Source organism: Nilaparvata lugens, chromosome 1, assembly GCF_014356525.2.
Source record: "Nilaparvata lugens isolate BPH chromosome 1, ASM1435652v1, whole genome shotgun sequence".
NCBI lineage: Eukaryota > Metazoa > Arthropoda > Insecta > Hemiptera > Delphacidae > Nilaparvata > Nilaparvata lugens.
Window position 1 is genome coordinate 98,470,511 of NC_052504.1, and position 18,745 is coordinate 98,489,255.

General features: G+C 35.2%; 1 protein-coding gene across 6 annotated transcripts in view; it reads right to left on the reverse strand.

Annotated features, from left to right (window-relative positions):
- LOC111047118 (protein brunelleschi) overlaps nt 1–18,745 on the reverse strand; it is a 91,198-nt gene that overhangs the window by 9,822 nt on the left and 62,631 nt on the right. For 4 of the 6 annotated variants that reach the window (XM_039419749.1, XM_039419754.1, XM_039419753.1 and 1 more), the window contains 4 exons: nt 16,999–17,068; nt 13,755–13,900; nt 5,658–5,814; nt 4,158–4,356 (listed from right to left, as the gene is read on the reverse strand). In XM_039419749.1, the coding sequence (XP_039275683.1) occupies nt 4,158–4,356; nt 5,658–5,814; nt 13,755–13,900; nt 16,999–17,068 (572 nt within the window). Of the gene's footprint in view, nt 1–4,157; nt 4,357–5,657; nt 5,815–9,738; nt 9,896–13,754; nt 13,901–16,998; nt 17,069–18,745 lie in introns of all 6 variants that reach the window. The other 2 variants (XM_039419750.1, XM_039419755.1) reach the window with 1 other exon arrangement.

Consider the following 18,745-nt stretch of genomic DNA (forward strand, 5'->3'; position numbering starts at 1 on the left):
TTCTTTTGATTATAAATTATGGTGTTTAGTGATTTTATAAAGTGAAATTGTTTAAAAATGGATGAGGAATATATATATATTGTTGGAGATTCTGGAGAATTGATTGAACTTACTGAAGATGCATTATTTTCTCTTCCATTTCCCGTCGATAGTGAAGATGAAGAGGACATTGATGAAAACGAAATAGTGTGTAATGAAACTAATTATTTTAGTCGTAAAAATGTAGAAATCACTCAAGAGATTGTGGATCAATCAGCTGAAAATGAAGTTGAAGCAGATCATCTGTCAGGACAATCTTCAAATAGAAATGAACTTGGAACCAATCAACCAAAATCAACAACTAAAAAGTGCAAACAAGATTTGATATGGAAGAAACACAGTCTAATTTTGGAGGATGAGGAGTTCAAAGGAAACTCTTTACTTCCTCGTGAAATTATGAATCTAAAAATGCCATATGAATTTTTCAGTTATTTTTTCAACAGTGAACTCATGGAATTGATTGCTAAAGAATCCTCATTGTACAGTGCTCAATCAGATCCAGCCAAGGCAATGAATGTGACAGTCAGGGACATTCAACGTTATTTAGGGATATGCATAATTTCTTCAATTGTAAGTATGAAAAATGTATGTCTGTATTGGAATACATCTATTGGATTATCATTGGTGAAGGAGACTATGAGTGTAAATATGTTTGAGACTATAAGACGTTTTATCCATTTCAATGACAACAGTAAAACAGACTTCAACGATAAACTGTACAAAATCAGACCATTATTTGATCATCTTGTGAACAAATTCAAATCAATTACAATGGAAGAAAGCATGAGTGTGGATGAACAAATTTGTGCAACTAAGGCTCAACACCAACTAAAGGTCTACATGCCTGACAAGCCACATAAATATGGGTATAAGTTGTTTTTATTGTGTGGAGTTTCAGGCTATGCTTACAATATTGAAATTTACACTGGTCAAGAGAATAAACCAGAAAACTATACAGGGCCTGACCTAGGAGCAAGCAGTAATGTGGTAGTAAGACTAACCAGACCTGTACCTCGCCATGTGAATCACAAGATTTACTTTGACAACTACTACACTTCTCTTCCATTGCTAGACTACTTGAAGAAAGAAGGGATACTCTCTTTGGGAACAGCTAGAATGAACAGAATTGTCAACTGCAAAGTTCCAAGCAAAATTGAGGCAAAACGACTACCACGGGGTCACATAGTTGAGTATGTAGGAGACTACGATGGGACTAAAATATCAAATGTATTTTGGAAAGATAACAAGCCTGTTGTTATGCTTTCCACATTCGCCGGTGCTGAAAAAGTTTCTACTGTGAAGCGTTTTGATCGTTCTGCCAAAAGTACAATACAAATTCCATGTCCAAGAGTAATAAAAGTATACAATCAACACATGGGAGGCGTGGATAATTTGGACTCCCTAATTGGAAGGTACAGAATACTCATGAGAAGTAAAAAATGGTAGCCTATATGAGGCTATTTTACCATCTTCTAGACGTATCAATTATAAATTCTTGGAATCTATATAAGAGAGTTCAACGCTTGTCCCCGTCATGCAGCAAAGAAATGACTCTCTGCGACTTTCGTATCAATTTGGCTGAGACTCTGTGCAGAATTGGTTTCTACGTGCTGCCCAGAAGAGGGAGACCTTCCCTTGATGCTGAAATGCCTGAAAAAAAGAGGAGCAAGCCAACAAGTCATCGCCCCCCGAAGATGTGAGAAAAGATGAGACAGCACGTCACAGGCCAGCAGTCATGGACAAACAACGTTGCAAACACTGCCAGAAGTACACAGTGAACTTTTGTAAAACATGCAACATCCATTTGTGTCTACTAAGAGAGAGGAACTGCTTTGAAGATTTCCACGAGTGAAAATACAAACAATTTCTAATAGTGTTTCCATAAAAGTAAGTAAAGTGAAAATACAATATAAACAATACTTACCAATAGTGATAGTAACCGGGTCATGAATGATATTATTATGAACTTTTGCTGACATGAAATCAATTTATTGGACAGACTTGACATTTATTGAATGATTGTTATGTAAGTAAGCTAGTACCAATTTTTTCAACTAATTTTATTTTCAATAAATATATAAAAAATACTCATTTGTTTGATTAGATATTACCAAAGAAATGACAGGATACAAAATTGAGATAAATTACATAAATTATCTAGGCTACCTATAAATTCCATAAAACTGCTGCATCTTTCAGACACTAATGAATTTATTTCTGTGAATGAGATATAAAAAGGCATTAATTGAGAACAATAGTATAATTAAAAATGTATTTTTGCAATCAGGATAATAGAAAATCTTTTATTCTCTTTGAAAGAAGATATACAATAAGAATGATTGAATTGCTCCTTCACTATATTCTCTATACCTTGATGCATGATGATCCTATTTGGGATCATGATGAAAAAATGTAAATAACTATTATTTTAGGGTATTTAGAATTTTTTCAGTATTTTTCCAGTAATAAGGAGATCGTTTCACATACATAGGATTATTTTCAATCGTTATTATTAATTCATGCAATGTAGGGTTAAAGTTCAATAATAAATTCATAATTAACCTTTGTTTTGCCTTTCACTTCGTACATTCCCTTACACACGACCCTGATCTATCTATCTTTACCTTTTTCTTCAATACTATTATTAGTTCAGTGAGTGAAATATAAGTATCCACACAGTGAGTGAAATTATAGTAAAGTAATTACTCTATCAATTTATAGTAATTGATTGGCGCCGGGCAAAATACCGTATAGAGTGAGGGAGTTCGAAACCAACTCTAAACAAAGACCGACAGTGGGAAAGAGTTCAAACTATCGATTAATTTATTGTAATTATTGTATTATAATTGACTAGCAGATAACCCATCTTCCGCAAGGGTCTATTAAAAACGTGACAAACTGAAAACTTGACCTACTGAAATCTTGGAGAATTCAAAATAGCTTTATAACCAACCTCGGTAAATTAAGAATCAATTTTCAGAATTTCAAGTCAATCAGTTGAGCAGTTCAGACGTGTTGATGCGTCATTCGTGAATTTACTATCTCTTACATGTATAAGCCAATTCTTTCATTTATTTTATAGATTACAAGAACAAGGGAGGCTACAACCATTACACCCAAATTAGTCTCGACTACTATTTACAATCATGATGATGTATAAGACACGATAATTTAAAATCAATTTCCAATCAAAATCGAATTAAAATCAGTGACAGGTCACTGTAGTTGTTGACTGACCCCAATTGATGGGCGACATGAACGTCAATTAATTATAAGACAATCATTTATTTATTACAACAACTTCAGGCATTACGCCCATATCAGTCTCCACTACTATTTAAAATAATCATGATTTATAAGTAAATTACTGTATAAGACTTGATAATTCAAAATCAACTTAAAATGAAAATCCATTTTTTCATATTAATTTCTTTATTATATAATTTAAAATAATTGAACAAACGCAGTGAAGTATATGTTTTAACTTGGATTTTCTTTCGTCTGTCTGTATGTATGTATGTAACACATTTACGGCCAAACGCGTTGATAGAATTCTATGAGATTTGGCAGGAATATAACGTTTTTAACTGCGCGTCGATGTATACACAAGGTTTTTTTTGAAATTTTGCATTTCAATGATAATATGGAAGGGAAAATAAATTTCCTCCATACTCCGATATCACTTTATATCAAAGTTAGTCTACTAACGTTGACTATATACCGAGTGTCCCAGGAAGAGGTTTACACGTTTAATTTCATATTACTTGTCCATTCTTGCACCGAATTTTTTAAAATTTTACACAGTTTACAAAGTAGGTTCTGAAAATATTCTGGGAAAATTTTCAGAACCTACTTTGTAAACTGTGTAAAATTTGAAAAAAATTGGAGCATGAATAGGCACGTAATATAAAATCAAACGTGTAAACTTCTTCGTGGGACACCTGGTCTATATATCATCTACTCTGAAGATAGGATTAATCAGACTAAACAATTATAATCAATCAGCTGACAAGTGGATTATTCATCGCATGCATCACACAGATATCTGGAGAAGCCGATGAACAGGTGACGCAAGGTCTACTGTTCACAGAACTACTAGTTGAAATGTGTTGACTGACCCCAATTGACGGGCGACATGCGGACCACGTCGAGCATGTCGGAGGAAAGGGTGATGCCATGCAGGGAGGCCTCCCCACTGCGCCGAGGGCATTCACCGGTGGCCAACGCCCACTTCAGCTTCACCAGCGACCAGATGTGCTCCGAGCAGGCCGCGCTCAGCTCCACGAGGTCCTTCATCGAGTCGGCCGACTCCAATAGCTGTTCAAACAACACAATCATCAAATTCAGATTCATTTATTTTGCCATAAAATGATAAAGATTGATAGAATGAATATTCTAACTTACAAAATGGCACTACCGGCAAAGAACAACTTGTGCGCCAGCAGTGAGTTCGAACAACTAGGTACAGCAGACATGTCAATAGAAAAAATATATAGATTATTCAAACCACTAAAATAAATAAAATTACGGAAACTATGTCACATCTCAATCTTTACAAACGATAAGACAAATTAACAAAATTACAAGCAAATGACAAATTCAAAAAGATAAATACAAGGAAGCTATGACAAATATTTTTTAAAATTGATAACACAAGATTGAAACACTACCTACATCATAATGGAGATAGATTATTTAAAATAAACATTTATCTTACTCCAATCCAGTATTAGATTTAATATGGATTTTGTAATTTTATTAATAATGAATTCAGTTTGGACTTTATTTATAAACAAACTAGCCATCAGGCTCGCTTCGCTCGCCATATCCATCTAGCCAGGGGGCTCTGCCCCCTGGACTCCCGACTGGATCGTCCAAAAATGAGATCAGCGGGCTCGCTTCGCTCGCCTGCATTTTTCATTTGAGCATGCTTCAAGATGGTGCTGAACCTCATTTAGCAAATCATGTTAAGCAGTTACTAAATGACAAACTTCATGGCCGTCGGATTAGTCGTGAAAGTGATTTTTTAGATAGGCCACCCCAATCACCAGATTTAACTGTTTGTGACTTCTTTTTGACCGAGCGAAGTGAGGTCTACGATTCAAGTCGACGGTTTGGTATTTCTCTTAATGTTTAAATGTTTATATGTTGCGCATCTACGGCAAAACGCGGTAATAGATTTTCATGAAATTTGACAGGTATGTTCCTTTTTTAATTGCGCGTCTACGTATATACAAGGTTTTTAGAAATTTTGCATTTCAAGGATAATATAAAAGGAAAAGAAGCCTCCTTCATACGCCAATATTAGAGTAAAAATCAGACTATAGAATTATTCATCATAAATCAGCTGACAAGTGATTACACAGATGTGTGGAGAAGCCAGTCTATTGCTGTATTTCCATAAAGTCTATAGTTTCAATCACGTACTTGTGGATGAGAATACTGCGTGAGGTTTACTGTTCACAGAACTACTGGTTATTAGACCCCCTATTAAAATTTCTGGACAGAAACTATCCCCAATATTCACAAAACATATTCCCATAACAATCTAACAAACATACAAACAGACATTCATTTTTATATATAGAGAAGATAGATGATATTGAATGTTAACTGACCTTTCCAATTTTGGAGAGAGGACATCTTTCAACCGGGATTGGCACTCGGCAGGATTCGTTCTCTTCAATCAGAATACTCTTCGCATCAGTGTAGTTGAGATCGAGCTCCTGATTGGTCATGTTGATTATGTCCAAAACTAAGTAGAACTGGTCGCTTCTGAAAATAAAATATATGTGTGTTACGCCTGAGTTAGTGGTCGAGTAACTGGCATACTAACTCTACCGAGCTAACTCAACTCTACTTACTTGGTCGAGTAACTGTTTTCACTACAATTGAGAATGGTAGGTAAGGTGTGTTGTCCAGTGAACAGAACTAACCTTAAAATGTCAATACTTTTTAATAAATTAACGCATTCTAATTAATTTCAATAAATTAATACTTTTTAATAGATAACAATACTTCTTAAACTTGAAAGCCTACGGCACGACTCTACTCTAGTAGCTCGAGACTGTTTTCATTAGCATAGTAGTGGTAGAGTAGAGTGAGAAGCGGTGGTGGGGGAAGGCAAGTGATAGAGTACTATCCCACTCTACTCTACTAAAAACTAGTACTCTACCATGAACGTTTTCATTGGGAGAGTTCATAAGATAGTTAGAACTTGGAACTCTACCACTAACTCTACTAATGAAAACTAGGATTTAGAGTCTTAATATATTCAAATCAAATTTATTTCCACACATAAGTAATAGTACAAAATCAAGATCTAATGTGAATGAAAAAACTGAATTCAAGTGGAAAAATGAGGAAAATTCTTCATTAACCGAGGATAGTTATAGGCCTATTTTCAAATTTCAAATATTTTATTACATCAAGTATTCAGTTTGTAAAGTTTTAAAATTGACCCTTGCGGAGCACGGGTTACCTGCTAGTCGTTGTATAAACGACTAATGGCTGTTGGGTTGTTGTTTCGACAATGCTAATTGACCGAGAGAAGTGAGGTCTAAGATTCAAGTCGACGGTTCGGCATTTCTCTTAATATTTAAATGTTTATATGTTGCGCATTTACGGCGAAACGCGGTAATAGATTTTCATGAAATTTGACAGGTGTTCCTTTTAAATTGCGCGTCGACGTATACACAAGGTTTTGGAAATTTTGCATTTCAAGGATAATATAAAAGGAAAAAGGAACCTCCTTCATACGCCAGTATTAGAGTAAAATCTGACTATAGAACTATTCATCATAAATCAGTTGACAAGTGATTACACAGATGTGTGGAGAAGCCACTCTATTGCTGTATTTCCATAAGGTCTATAGTTTCAATCTGGTACTTGTGGATGAGAATACTGCGTGAGGTCTACTGTTCACAGAACTACAAGTGATTTGATGTGAACAGCTATATCATCAAAAGCTTAGTTGAAAGCAGAGAAAAGTCGGGAGAAAATACTAAGCTACTTCAGGTTATCAATTGCATGCCTCACTGCATGCAGTTAATAGTCCACACAACAGCTGTTTTTTCACCAAGTTACAGAGATATTGAATTGCATGCAATTTATAATCCACTCGACAGCTGATTTATGATATATAATTCTAAAGTCTGATTTTTACGGTAATATTGACGTTCGAAAGAGACTCCTTTCCCTTTCGTATTATTCTTAAAAAGCAAAATTTCAAAAACCCTTATGTATACGTCGACGCGAAATTCAAAAAGGAACATATCTGTCCAATGTCATAAAAATCTATTGCTGCGTTTCGCTGTAAATGCAGAACACAAAAACATAAATATAAACATAAAGATAAATTCAAAACCGTCGACTTGAATCTCACTTCGCTCGGTCAATTTAGCGAGCACTTTCTGTATATATGTATTTATTTACCTATGTCCAACGGATCTCGAAAACGGCTTCAACGATTTTCACAAAATTTGGAACATAATAGGTTTATGATATAAGAATTCGTTTGTACTAGGTCTCATCCCTGGGAAAACTCTCTGAAGGATAATAATTATTCATCCTTGGAAAAAACAGCTGATAATTTCGTCATCTGTCGATAATGGAAGTGAGTGAGCGAGTGCATGTGTGTGGGACTGAGACAAAATTATGACTCAGCTGTTGAACTATTGCAATCATTCAATTAGGTACTTAGTGCCGGTTGCACAAAAGCTGGTAAAATTTTAATCCTGATTAATTCCAGGAGAAACAATAAGAAAGCCGTCTTTTTAAAATGGTCTTCTCTGATTTGTTTCATGTGTAATTAACCAGGATTAAAATTTAACCGGCTTTTGTACAACCGGGCCTTTGTGAGAGATTTTTGCGTTCCACTGGGAATCTCAATCTCAATCCACTGTGATTAGATGGAACTTTTCTGTATAAAGTATAATAAATATATTATAATCTCCTCTTTTGTAATAAATTTTCTATGATTTTGTACTCCTGAGTGAAGCTCGGTTCCCCTATACTACTCAGTAAATTGAGAATCGATATGCAAAATTTCAAGTTAATCAGGACAGTAGTTCAGACGTGTCACGTGATGATGCGTCATTCGTGTATTTTCTATCCTGTACACCTTTAAGACGATCCCTTCCTCTAATATAATATTACTAGCTTACCCGGCGAACTTCGTACCGCCAAAAAGTCAATGTATCTCATGTCACACTTGACTTTATTTGGTGAATCATGCAATTTATCTCACAATCAATATTTTCATTCACATCTCAATACAGACTTCCTATGTGCTTAGTCATGCAGCATTCATTATTCCGACATTGCAACATATTCTCAATCAATTGGTAGTAATATCTATCAGTAGAGTGTTGAATTAAAAAATAGATACCGGTGGGTTAAATCAGTGTTTCAAAGATGAATTAAATGTTTTCATAGTTGTTGATTGTCAATAGATGGTCCAGGAAATATGCGATGTACGATGAATTACACAGAATTCCATATTCTTTCCATCTTCAATTTTAGGTTGAATATGAGCTAAGCTAATTTATGAACAACTTTCTTTCATGAGATGAATAATTATTTTCCAGTTTCTCAATGATAGGGTAGTGATAATTATTTGTATAGGTCTTCTAAGGAACGATTATCTACAGCTGGTACCAATCAACTACAGTACACTAACTTCAACTCCAATCCACCGTTTTAATACCAGTACACAATTGATCACAGGGTGACGTGTTTATTATACAGCTGGTAACTTTAGATGCTAAATAATAAGTAGCCACTTGGCCGAAAATTTCAATAACATAGGTCTGTAAAATGGATTAATTAATAATTATATTATTAGCCCCCCTATTGAAATTTCTGGTCAGAAACCATCCCCAATATTCACACAACATATTCCCAAAGTTTCATGCCGTTCTGTCAAGTAGTTTTCGAGTCTATAGGGAACAAACAAACTAACAAACACACAGACATTCATTTTTACTTTCCTTGCCCTATTACCCCAATTTCTAAATTTCTATACGTTTCAAGGTCCCCTGAGTCCAAAAAAGTGGTTTTTGGGTATTGGTGTGTGTGTGTGTGTGTGTGTGTGTGTGTGTGTGTGTGTGTGTGTGTGTGTGTGTGTGTGTGTGTGTGTGTGTGTGTGTGTGTGTGTACACGATATCTCATCTCCCAATTAACGGAATGACTTGAAATTTGGAACGTAAGGCCTTACAATATAAGGATCCGACACGAACAATTTCGATCAAATGCGATCCAAGATGGCGGCTAAAATGGCGAAAATGTTGTCAAGAACAGGGTTTTTCGCGATTTTCTCGAAAACGGCTCCAACGATTTCGATTAAAGTTATACCTGCAATAGTCATCGATAAGCTCTATCAACTGCCACATGTCCCATATCTGTAAAAATTTCAGGAGCTCTGCCCCATGAAATTTGAGAAAATGTAATTATTCAATTGCAAACTGTTGGCAACTGTTGATTCTATTAAAATTAATCATTCACTATGAAGAGATAGCAGATCTCGTGTGTATCCAGCGTTATTGACCTGTCACCAGCTGGTTCAGATCTTTGATTTGGGATGCGCGTTTACACTAGCGTTAGGTGATCAATTTTCATAACGGCAAGGAAAGTTGTGTGAGTGCGCCACACCAGATTTTTATATATAGAGAAGATAGATGATATTGAATGTTGACTGACCTTTCCAATTTTGGAGAGAGGACATCTTTCAACTGGGATTGGCACTCGGCAGGATTCGTTCTCTTCAATCAGAATACTCTTCGCATCAGTGTAGTTGAGATCGAGCTCCTGATTGGTCATGTTGATTATGTCCAAAACTAAGTAGAACTGGTCGCTTCTGAAAATAAAATATATGTGCGTTACGCCTGATTTTCACTAGTAGATTTGGTGGTCGAGTAACTGGCATACTAACTCTATCGAGCTAACTCTACTCTACTCACTTGGTCGAGTAACTGTTTTCGCTACAATTGAGAATAGTGGGTAAAGTGTGTTGTCTATAGTGCGGTCCACGTTATAATGGCAGCGGATAAAGAAAAAAGAATAGCGATGCCGATTCTCTGCATTAATTAATTATATTTCTACACTGTCAAAAACATACTTGGCATCGTTGTGGACCTGGAAAAGGATAGTACCACCGGCTTTGTCGATTGATAGACAAGGATAGCAAAACCAAAGTTGATCAAATACTGTCATTATAACGTGGACCATACTATAGTAAACAGAACTAACCTTAAAATGTCAATACTTTTTAATAAATTAACACATTCTAATAAATTTCAATAAATTAATACTTTTTAATAGATAACAATCCTATTATATTAAGCGAGCAATTTCTGTACTTATATATCTGGTTATTTTTATATCCGGTTATTTTTATAACTGGCTATTTTTATATCTGGTTATTTATGTTTAACGGATCTCGAAAACGGCTCTAACGATTTTCACGAAATTTGGGACATAGTAGGTTTATGATATAAAGATTCGATTGCACTAGGTCTCATCCTTGGGAAAACTCGCTGAACGACATTAGAAGGATAATTTATCCTTGGCTGAAACAGCTGTGGATAGTATAAAAGTGAGTGAGCGAGTGAGTATGTGACAAATCAAAATATCGCATCCCCGAAATTCATAAGATGACGTATAACCAGCTGTGAAATATAAGCACGATCATTTTAGAGAATTGTGTTCTGTTTATCAATAAATAAAAATAACGAGCGAAGCTCGGTGCCCCGATATTACTTCTTAATCTTGAAAGCCTACGGCACGACTATACTCTAGTAGCCCGATAGGATTTAGTTTTCATTAGGATAGTAGTGGTAGTTTTCTCATTTCTATAATTTGAGACATTTAATTTATTAATATAATTTAATTTAAACGTGGAGTGCGACTACGAATCGTTTCGGAAAGCAATGTTCTGACTCTGTTTAAAGCTGTTTAAAGTCTAGAACTTAGCTAAAGTGGGTCGTCCACTGGAACCGATTTCGTCCGAACTAGCATCGGCCGAAAACTACCGAACTCGTCCGAACGATCCCCCAATAAAGGAAGGAATAGATGCTGGTCCATTGCAACAGGTTCATACGGCCGTGCACGGCCGTCTCCGGCCGATCAATTTTTCGATCCGAATTGAATGGGATTTTCCGGATCTATCCGACCGAACTAGCTAGTCGAGCTGAGACAACAACTAGTGTTCCTAACCTAAAATTGTTCCACAGTCTTGTTTGTTTTTGTTTTTTTGAAGTTGTTCTGTGTCATAAAGTTGTTTTACAAGCATTGCTCTATTCCAATGACGGCTGAAAATTCAACACATCATACTCTATAATTGTGTCATAGCGTTCATCCTCAAATAGCCCTCCAAATTCATCAAACAGTATCATTTTAAGTTTTTAAGATAAAATACTTCTACTTTTGTTGATATTTAGTTAATAAATAAATATTTAATGATGATTTGAATAACCTGTGAATTTAAACAGTTATTTTAATGTGTTGGGGAAATTATGAGTTAATCTATTTGGTTTCTAACAACAAAAATTGAATTCAAGTGGAAAAATGAAGAAAATTCTACTGATGTGGAATTAGAAAGTAGGAATAATTGTGTTATATTGATATTGTGATTGTGGAATCTAATAAATAGATAAATAATAATTGATAATGAGTAGGTACTTTCAAGTTGCATAATCTCATTCAATGGATGAAGTCTTTGTAAACACACAAAGAAAAATACTTTTTCCTACAGATACCTTGAAAAGTGACCATTTGTGCATTGATTGCAGGCCGCAAAGAATCACTTTTCCGCTCTAGTGCGCAAAGTATTAGTTTGCGTAATCCAGATTTGCAGCATGACAACGCAAAATAGTTAGTAGGTTATATGGAGCACCAGTGCAGGAAAATCAAAATTAAGTTGGTAACATTGACTGTGGTCCACGTTATAATATGACAGTGAAGAACGGCGTTGCCTTGCCATCATGTGCCTTGATTGATTTAATTATTATTATTCAATTTCATTCATTTATTTACAATGTAAATGACACTAATGTAATAACATTGAAAAATAAAATAATAAGGTAGTCCTTGTACTATTTTTCGTCCAAATTTATAGGTGACAAAGTCCAAGATAAGGTTAGAATTTGACTTGTACAATATTTTTATAAAATTTTAGTCCAAAATAAACATTAAAACTATTAATTTTGAATTTAGATGGCTTAAATTGATAATTAATTAGAAATTTTAAATGAATAAGGGGTTTTTTAATAATAATAAAATTTGATGGATTTCAGGGAATTTTACCCATAATTAACCACTTTTCACATTCAATGGTAACTGTAGGAAAAATTTAATGTGAAATACGTGCGCAAAGTTCGTTTGCTGCACTCAAGAAACCATTATTCCGCACTCGCCTACGGCTCGTACATAAACGTTTCTTTCGGTGCAGCAAACTGTCACTTTGCGCACTAGTTGCACAAATAACTATTCCCTACTAACTAGCTTGCCAATTCACTTTCTGGCAACCAGCCAACTACTGTACTGAACTAACAAAAACGGTTCCAATGGACGACCGTATTCGGCCGGCAGATTCGACAAATCCAACGGCCGAACGGATTGGTTGAATATGGTTCCAGGTGACGGTTACCCTAAATCCCGGGCTGCTCAGAAACCGGCCCACAGTAGCGCAGATCGCTCTCTGTGTGACCGGGCCCTACAGTTCATGATCGATTAATAGGATTGCAGATGGCTCTCCATATGACCATGCCCTGTAATTCATGAAGGTATATTTTTGAATGAGCGAAGCGAATTTTATGTTTCAAATCAATCGGCGTTTGTCTGTTTGTTTGTTTGTACCGCAGTTACAGTCGCAGTTATGGTCCGATTAGGATAAAATTTGGTATAGAAGTACTTTGAAACAAGGCGCAGAAACGTATGTATTCAACATTTTTAAATTCATTCCCGTTTCAAGATGGCGGCCCTTTATTCGGAAATTTTACCCTAAAAATCAACCTAACTTTCCAATACTTTATCAGATCAGGTTCAAATTGGGCTCATTCTTCTCAGCTCTTCAAAGCGGTATCATTTCATGTATCACATGTTGAAAATTTTCTAATTTTTGGCATTTCGATTTTTTTTCCAAGTCCCAATTCAAGTTTCAGATTTTTTATCTTTTAAACCGTGCTTCCGAGCTCAAAAGTGTAGAGGACCTTTATTCTCCAGCGCTCCAAGGTGGTCTTATTTCATATATCACATGTTCAAAATTTCAAAAATTTAGAATTCGATAATCCCCCCTCCCAAAGTTACAAATTTCAAGTTTCAGATTTCTTATCTCTTTAGCTGGGCATCCTAGCTCAAAAGTGTAGGAAACTTTTATTTTCCAGAGCTCGAAGGCGGTCTTATTTCATACATTACATGTTGAAAATTTTGATTTTTTTTTTAATTCAATTATTTATACCCCCCCCCTCCAAGACCCACATTTCAAGTTTCAGATTTTTTATCTTTTTAACCGTGCATCCTAGCTCAAAAATATAAATAACTTCTATTTCTCAGCGTCCACCACCGATCCTATTGCATTTATATCATTATACTCTAAATCCAATTTGTATGTGCTTTTGTGTGTGAATAGGCGGGCGTGTGTCAATAGTGATTTTAGTGAGTGTAGCGAATTCTACTGTTCTCTGAACTACTAGTTAAAAAATGGAGATGATACTCACGTTTCAGCCGGCAGGACGTCCCAATTGGTGACAATAATTGATGGAATGATATCGATGTGGAGATTGGCCGAACTGACTCGACAATAGCCACTGGTCAGCCCTGGGTCACCGGAGTAGCGCACTTTCAGCTGACAGTCAACCACTGTCTGCAAATAAAAAGCATGGAGAATAATGATGGAATAAATCTAGTTTGTTATATGCAATCCAAATTTCATTTATTCCAATTCACAATAATTACGATCACAAGCAATAAGATAACAAAAACACACAGCTCAGCAAGATGAAAATTAATGAATTACAAATGTATCAATGCCACCCTCGACTTAGCCTCTTGACCTACATTTGTGCCTGGAGTTTCACCCATGTCTTGTCTCTTGGGCTTTATTTTTGCCCCTCCGAAACTGCCCTGATGGGGCAGATCCCGTGGGTTTGAAGGCAAGGCAACTTCTGGAGTTGCCTTGAGGTCCATTTTAGTCGCCTGGATAGATACTGTGGGTGAATTCTGGTTTTCAACACATTCTTGAGTACGATGATCGACTCAAAGCCACTACCTCCGTAAACAAAGCCGAAGTGCATTCGTGTGACGTCAGCACAGGTAGGGCTCCTACACCAATAAAAATTCGTTGATTTCAGCTGATCTTTATCAGCTAGTATTTTTATTGGCGTAGGAGCCCTACCTGTGCTGACGTCACACGAATGCACTACGGCTTTGTTTACGGAGGTAGTGCTCAAAGCTCCCCCAACCCACAGGGGGCAAAAAATAGCACTGTACATGAATAAACTATAAGTATTAATGTAAAACTAAAATTATAATAGATGAGCACAGTAAAAATGAATGTAGATTACTACAAAAACAAGATAGAAAGATAGACATAGAAAAATAAGAAGAAAAAAAGTCATGCAGTTCGTGAACCCATGCAAAAATCAAAATTATTATCTACATTTCTCAAGTAAGTAATTATAAAAAGAAGAAATACAACTCCTCTTCGCTTCCAGCCATAAGTCAATAACCAGAAGCAAGAGCTAGATGTCGGTGCACTCTCTTTTGGAATAGTGATAAAGATGGGGAAAGGATAATATAAAGTGACAGAGCATTCCATTCACGAGAAGCCGTAACACAGAACGAAGCTCCGAAAATTGCCGTTCGGTGTTGTGGTATCTGAAGAAAGAAGCGGTGAGTTAACGCATTTACGGCCAAACGCGTTGATAGAATTATATGTGATTTGGAAGGAATATTCCTTTTTCAAGTGCGCGTCGATGTATACACAATGCTTTTTGACATTTTGTATTTTGGATTTTCATAAATCAGCTGTCGAGTTGATTATAAATTGCACGCCATGACGCATGCAATTCAATATTTCAATGTAACTTGGAAAAAAATCAGCAGCTGTATAGACTATAAATTGCATGCCTCATTGAATGCTATTTTTATGCACTATTAAATTGGATGCAAAGAACTTATAACAGCTTGTCTGGGCGCCTAGATGTCGTCTGGTTTTCTCGCGCTAAATTCCGGAAAGCGTTAAATGATAATTAAATCTTGTATAAGCATGATCTGATCAAATAAATAGTTGGTGTATTAGTGTGGATGTGCTTATGGTTTGGGACGTCGTTCAGTTATAAATGTTATTTATTCTATTGATACCATTTTTGTTCGTTATTTGTTATTATATTCTTTAATTTTTATAAATTTTGAATTCCCAATTTGTTTTATTTTTACTATTTTTGATTTGATTAAATTTTCTCCCTGGAGATTCTTTAAAGAGTATAGGAAATCGTCAAGGACTATTTGTCAAAAAAATAAAGGAATATATATAAACATATATTATATACATCACATTCCACAATGCACATTGCAATTTAATCCTCCCAAAAGCCTCATTCTCCATCCATAAATTCTTGAATACTGTAGTAAACCCCATTTGCTAAATATTTTCTCAATAGCTTTTTGAAAATTCCTTATTCTCATTTTCTCTCAAAGCTGACGGCAGTTTACTCATAAATTTCATACCCATATAAGAAGGCTTATTTTCATACTGAGCTGTCCTGTGGTATTGCGCAGAAAATTTACTCTTATTTCTAGTGTCATAATTATGTATGTCACAGTTTCTTATAAATTTTGTATCTCTTATATACATGATCACTTCGAAAATGTACAGTGCAGGCACAGTTAGTAGTCCTAGATCTTTAAAATACCCCTCTGCAGGACTCTAATGGCTTAAGACCTTTCATCGCTCTCACAGCTCTCTTTTGCATTCTAAAGATTCTATCTAAATTTTTGAGACTGAAGCCCCCCCAAACCAATATTGCATACCGAATATGTGAAATTATGAGGGCATGATATACTGTACATGTTAAGATAGTGTTCCCAGTACTTAATCTTGAAATCTGCCTGAGTGCAAACACTCCAGATGATATTTTACAGCACAAATGATCAATATAGTTATCCCAAGACAAGTTCTGGTCTAGCAAGACACCTAGAAATTTCACAGACAGAGGTTGTTCAACATTCACTCCATTTATTTGAACGTTTATCTCTTCAAGATCTCTATAATTATTTCAATGTTTGAACTAGGTGGTATTTTTGTTGTTTGTATTATTTATTATTGCATTAGTTCGTATTATTTTTATCATTATCATTTTATTTAATAAAAACCTTAATTTATTTAAAATTGAATAATGTAGTAGTAAATGAATGAAGGCGGCTGTCACTCATGTGGTGGCTGTCGCTGTCATCGTTGCCTTAATATTATTATAACGTGGACCTCACTATACCACAGTCAGTGTTACCAACTTAATTTTGATTTTCCTGCACTGGTGCTCCATATAACCTACTAACAATTTTGTGTTGCCATGTTGCAAATCTGGAGTGCAGAAAAAATTTTCCCGCACTAGAGCGGAAAAGTGATTCTTTGCGGCCTGCAATCAGTGCAGAAATGGTCACTTTTCAGGGTATCTGTAGGAAAAATAAATTATTAGTCAGGGTGAAAACATATTGGAGCTTCAAGCTTGAGTTTGAAAATAATGCATTTATTTAATGGGTCAAAACATAGGGGTGCGAAATATTTTAAACAATTCAAATAAATATCTCATTTATAAAACTCTCAAGTTTGAAGGTAGCTACGCCGCTCCACCATGTTTTCACCCTTGAAAAGATAGAGAGTAATTTTATAAAAAATAGAAATGATACACGAAATTCAATCTGAAAAGTGAAGGTAGAAGGATAGATGAATATTGTAGTTACCTTTGGAGCATTTTCTGCTGACATCTTGTTGAATTGTGAGCTGAATGAGTTGAGGCTACTTGGACCAGATCTGAAATAATTGAGAGTTCACTATAATTTATCTCGAAATGTTGAAGTATTCATATAATTGCAATTTTTAGTGATTAATTGATTTTTGTTAACTCAAGCCGATTACTGTCGAGTGTCGACTACTGTCTACTATTACTGTTTTGGCCAGGTGGGAGTGTAGGAACAGCACAGTATGAGAGACTAAAACAATGGGTGCCTAAAAACAACAGCAAAAAGTGTCTACTACGCACTGATTGAATCCCACATTGCTTATGGCATTGAATTATGGGGGAGTACCTCGAAGCAAAACATTCAAAGAATTTTTGTTTTGCAAAAGTCCGCAATTAGATACCTGGAGGGGCTCAAATTTCCACAGACATGTCGGGAGTCTTTCAGTAGCCTAAGTATTTTAACTGTTCCATCATTGTACATTTTCAAATCAATATTTCATGTGAAAGATAAGTTGAATTAATTCCAAGTTAACTCAGATATTCATGGCTATAACACTAGGGGAAGGAATAACATTTCAGTTGAGAGACATTGGCTGAGTGTATTTGAGTAAACACCTACTTATAGGGGACAGAAGTTTTTTGCGAAGCTTCCGGCTGATTTGAGAGGTACTGTTGAGGAAAAACAATTCTAACAAAACTATAATATTCTTTTATCAGTAACAAGGCTTTCTATGATGTTGACGAATTCTTGCTAGAGTGAAAAAATTATCATCATAATTTTGCAAATTGAATGAATTGTTAATTGTTATTAAAGTTTTATTTTATGATTGATATTTTCTGTTATTTATCTGTGACGTTTTTCAACTGTATTGATTGTTTTTGATATACTTTGGTTGAAAATAAAATATTATTATTATTACTACTACCAGTGTCACATAGCTTCACGAAAGAGAACTACTAGGACTATCGGCTTGAGTTGACAGGGAAATTTGAATCATAAAAACCCTATACCATTGGATATATTCTTAATATTCTATATTTTCTCTATTGTATCACCATAAATGATACAGTATCAACACAAAAAGATTAGACACATAATGATACACTATCACCACACATGATACAGTATCACCAATAGAGAACATCAAAAAATTAAGTATAAAACTCAAGGAGTATTTAATATCATTGTGTCTGTACTCCCTACAAGAGTTCACAGATCACACTGTAGGTTTGTGACTGTTGTTTATCACTGTTAGGAGGTTTAAGACTGTTTTATACTACTTTTTATGTTGTTTGTTTGTTATGTTTATGTTATGTTTTATTGACACTGTTCCTAATGCACCTGTACATGATTATGAATAAAGACTTTTCAATCAATCAACCACAAATGATACAGTATCAACTAAACTTTAATATCGGGTTCCGAGCTTCGCTCTGGAGTACAAAAGCATAAAAAATGTATTACGAAAGAAGAAATTATAATAACATTCATACAGAAATGTTCTATCTAATCACAGTAAATTGAGATTAATTCCCAGAGGAATGCAAAAATTTCCCTCACAAAGGCCCAGTTGCACAAAAGCCGGTTAAATTTTAATCCTGATTAACTTCACGTGAACCAAATCAGAGAAGACAATTTCAAAAAGATGGATCTACTGGAATTAATCAGGATTGAAAATAACCCGGCTTTTTTGCAACCGGCACTAAGTACCTGATTGAATGATTACAAAAGTTCAACAGCTGAGTCA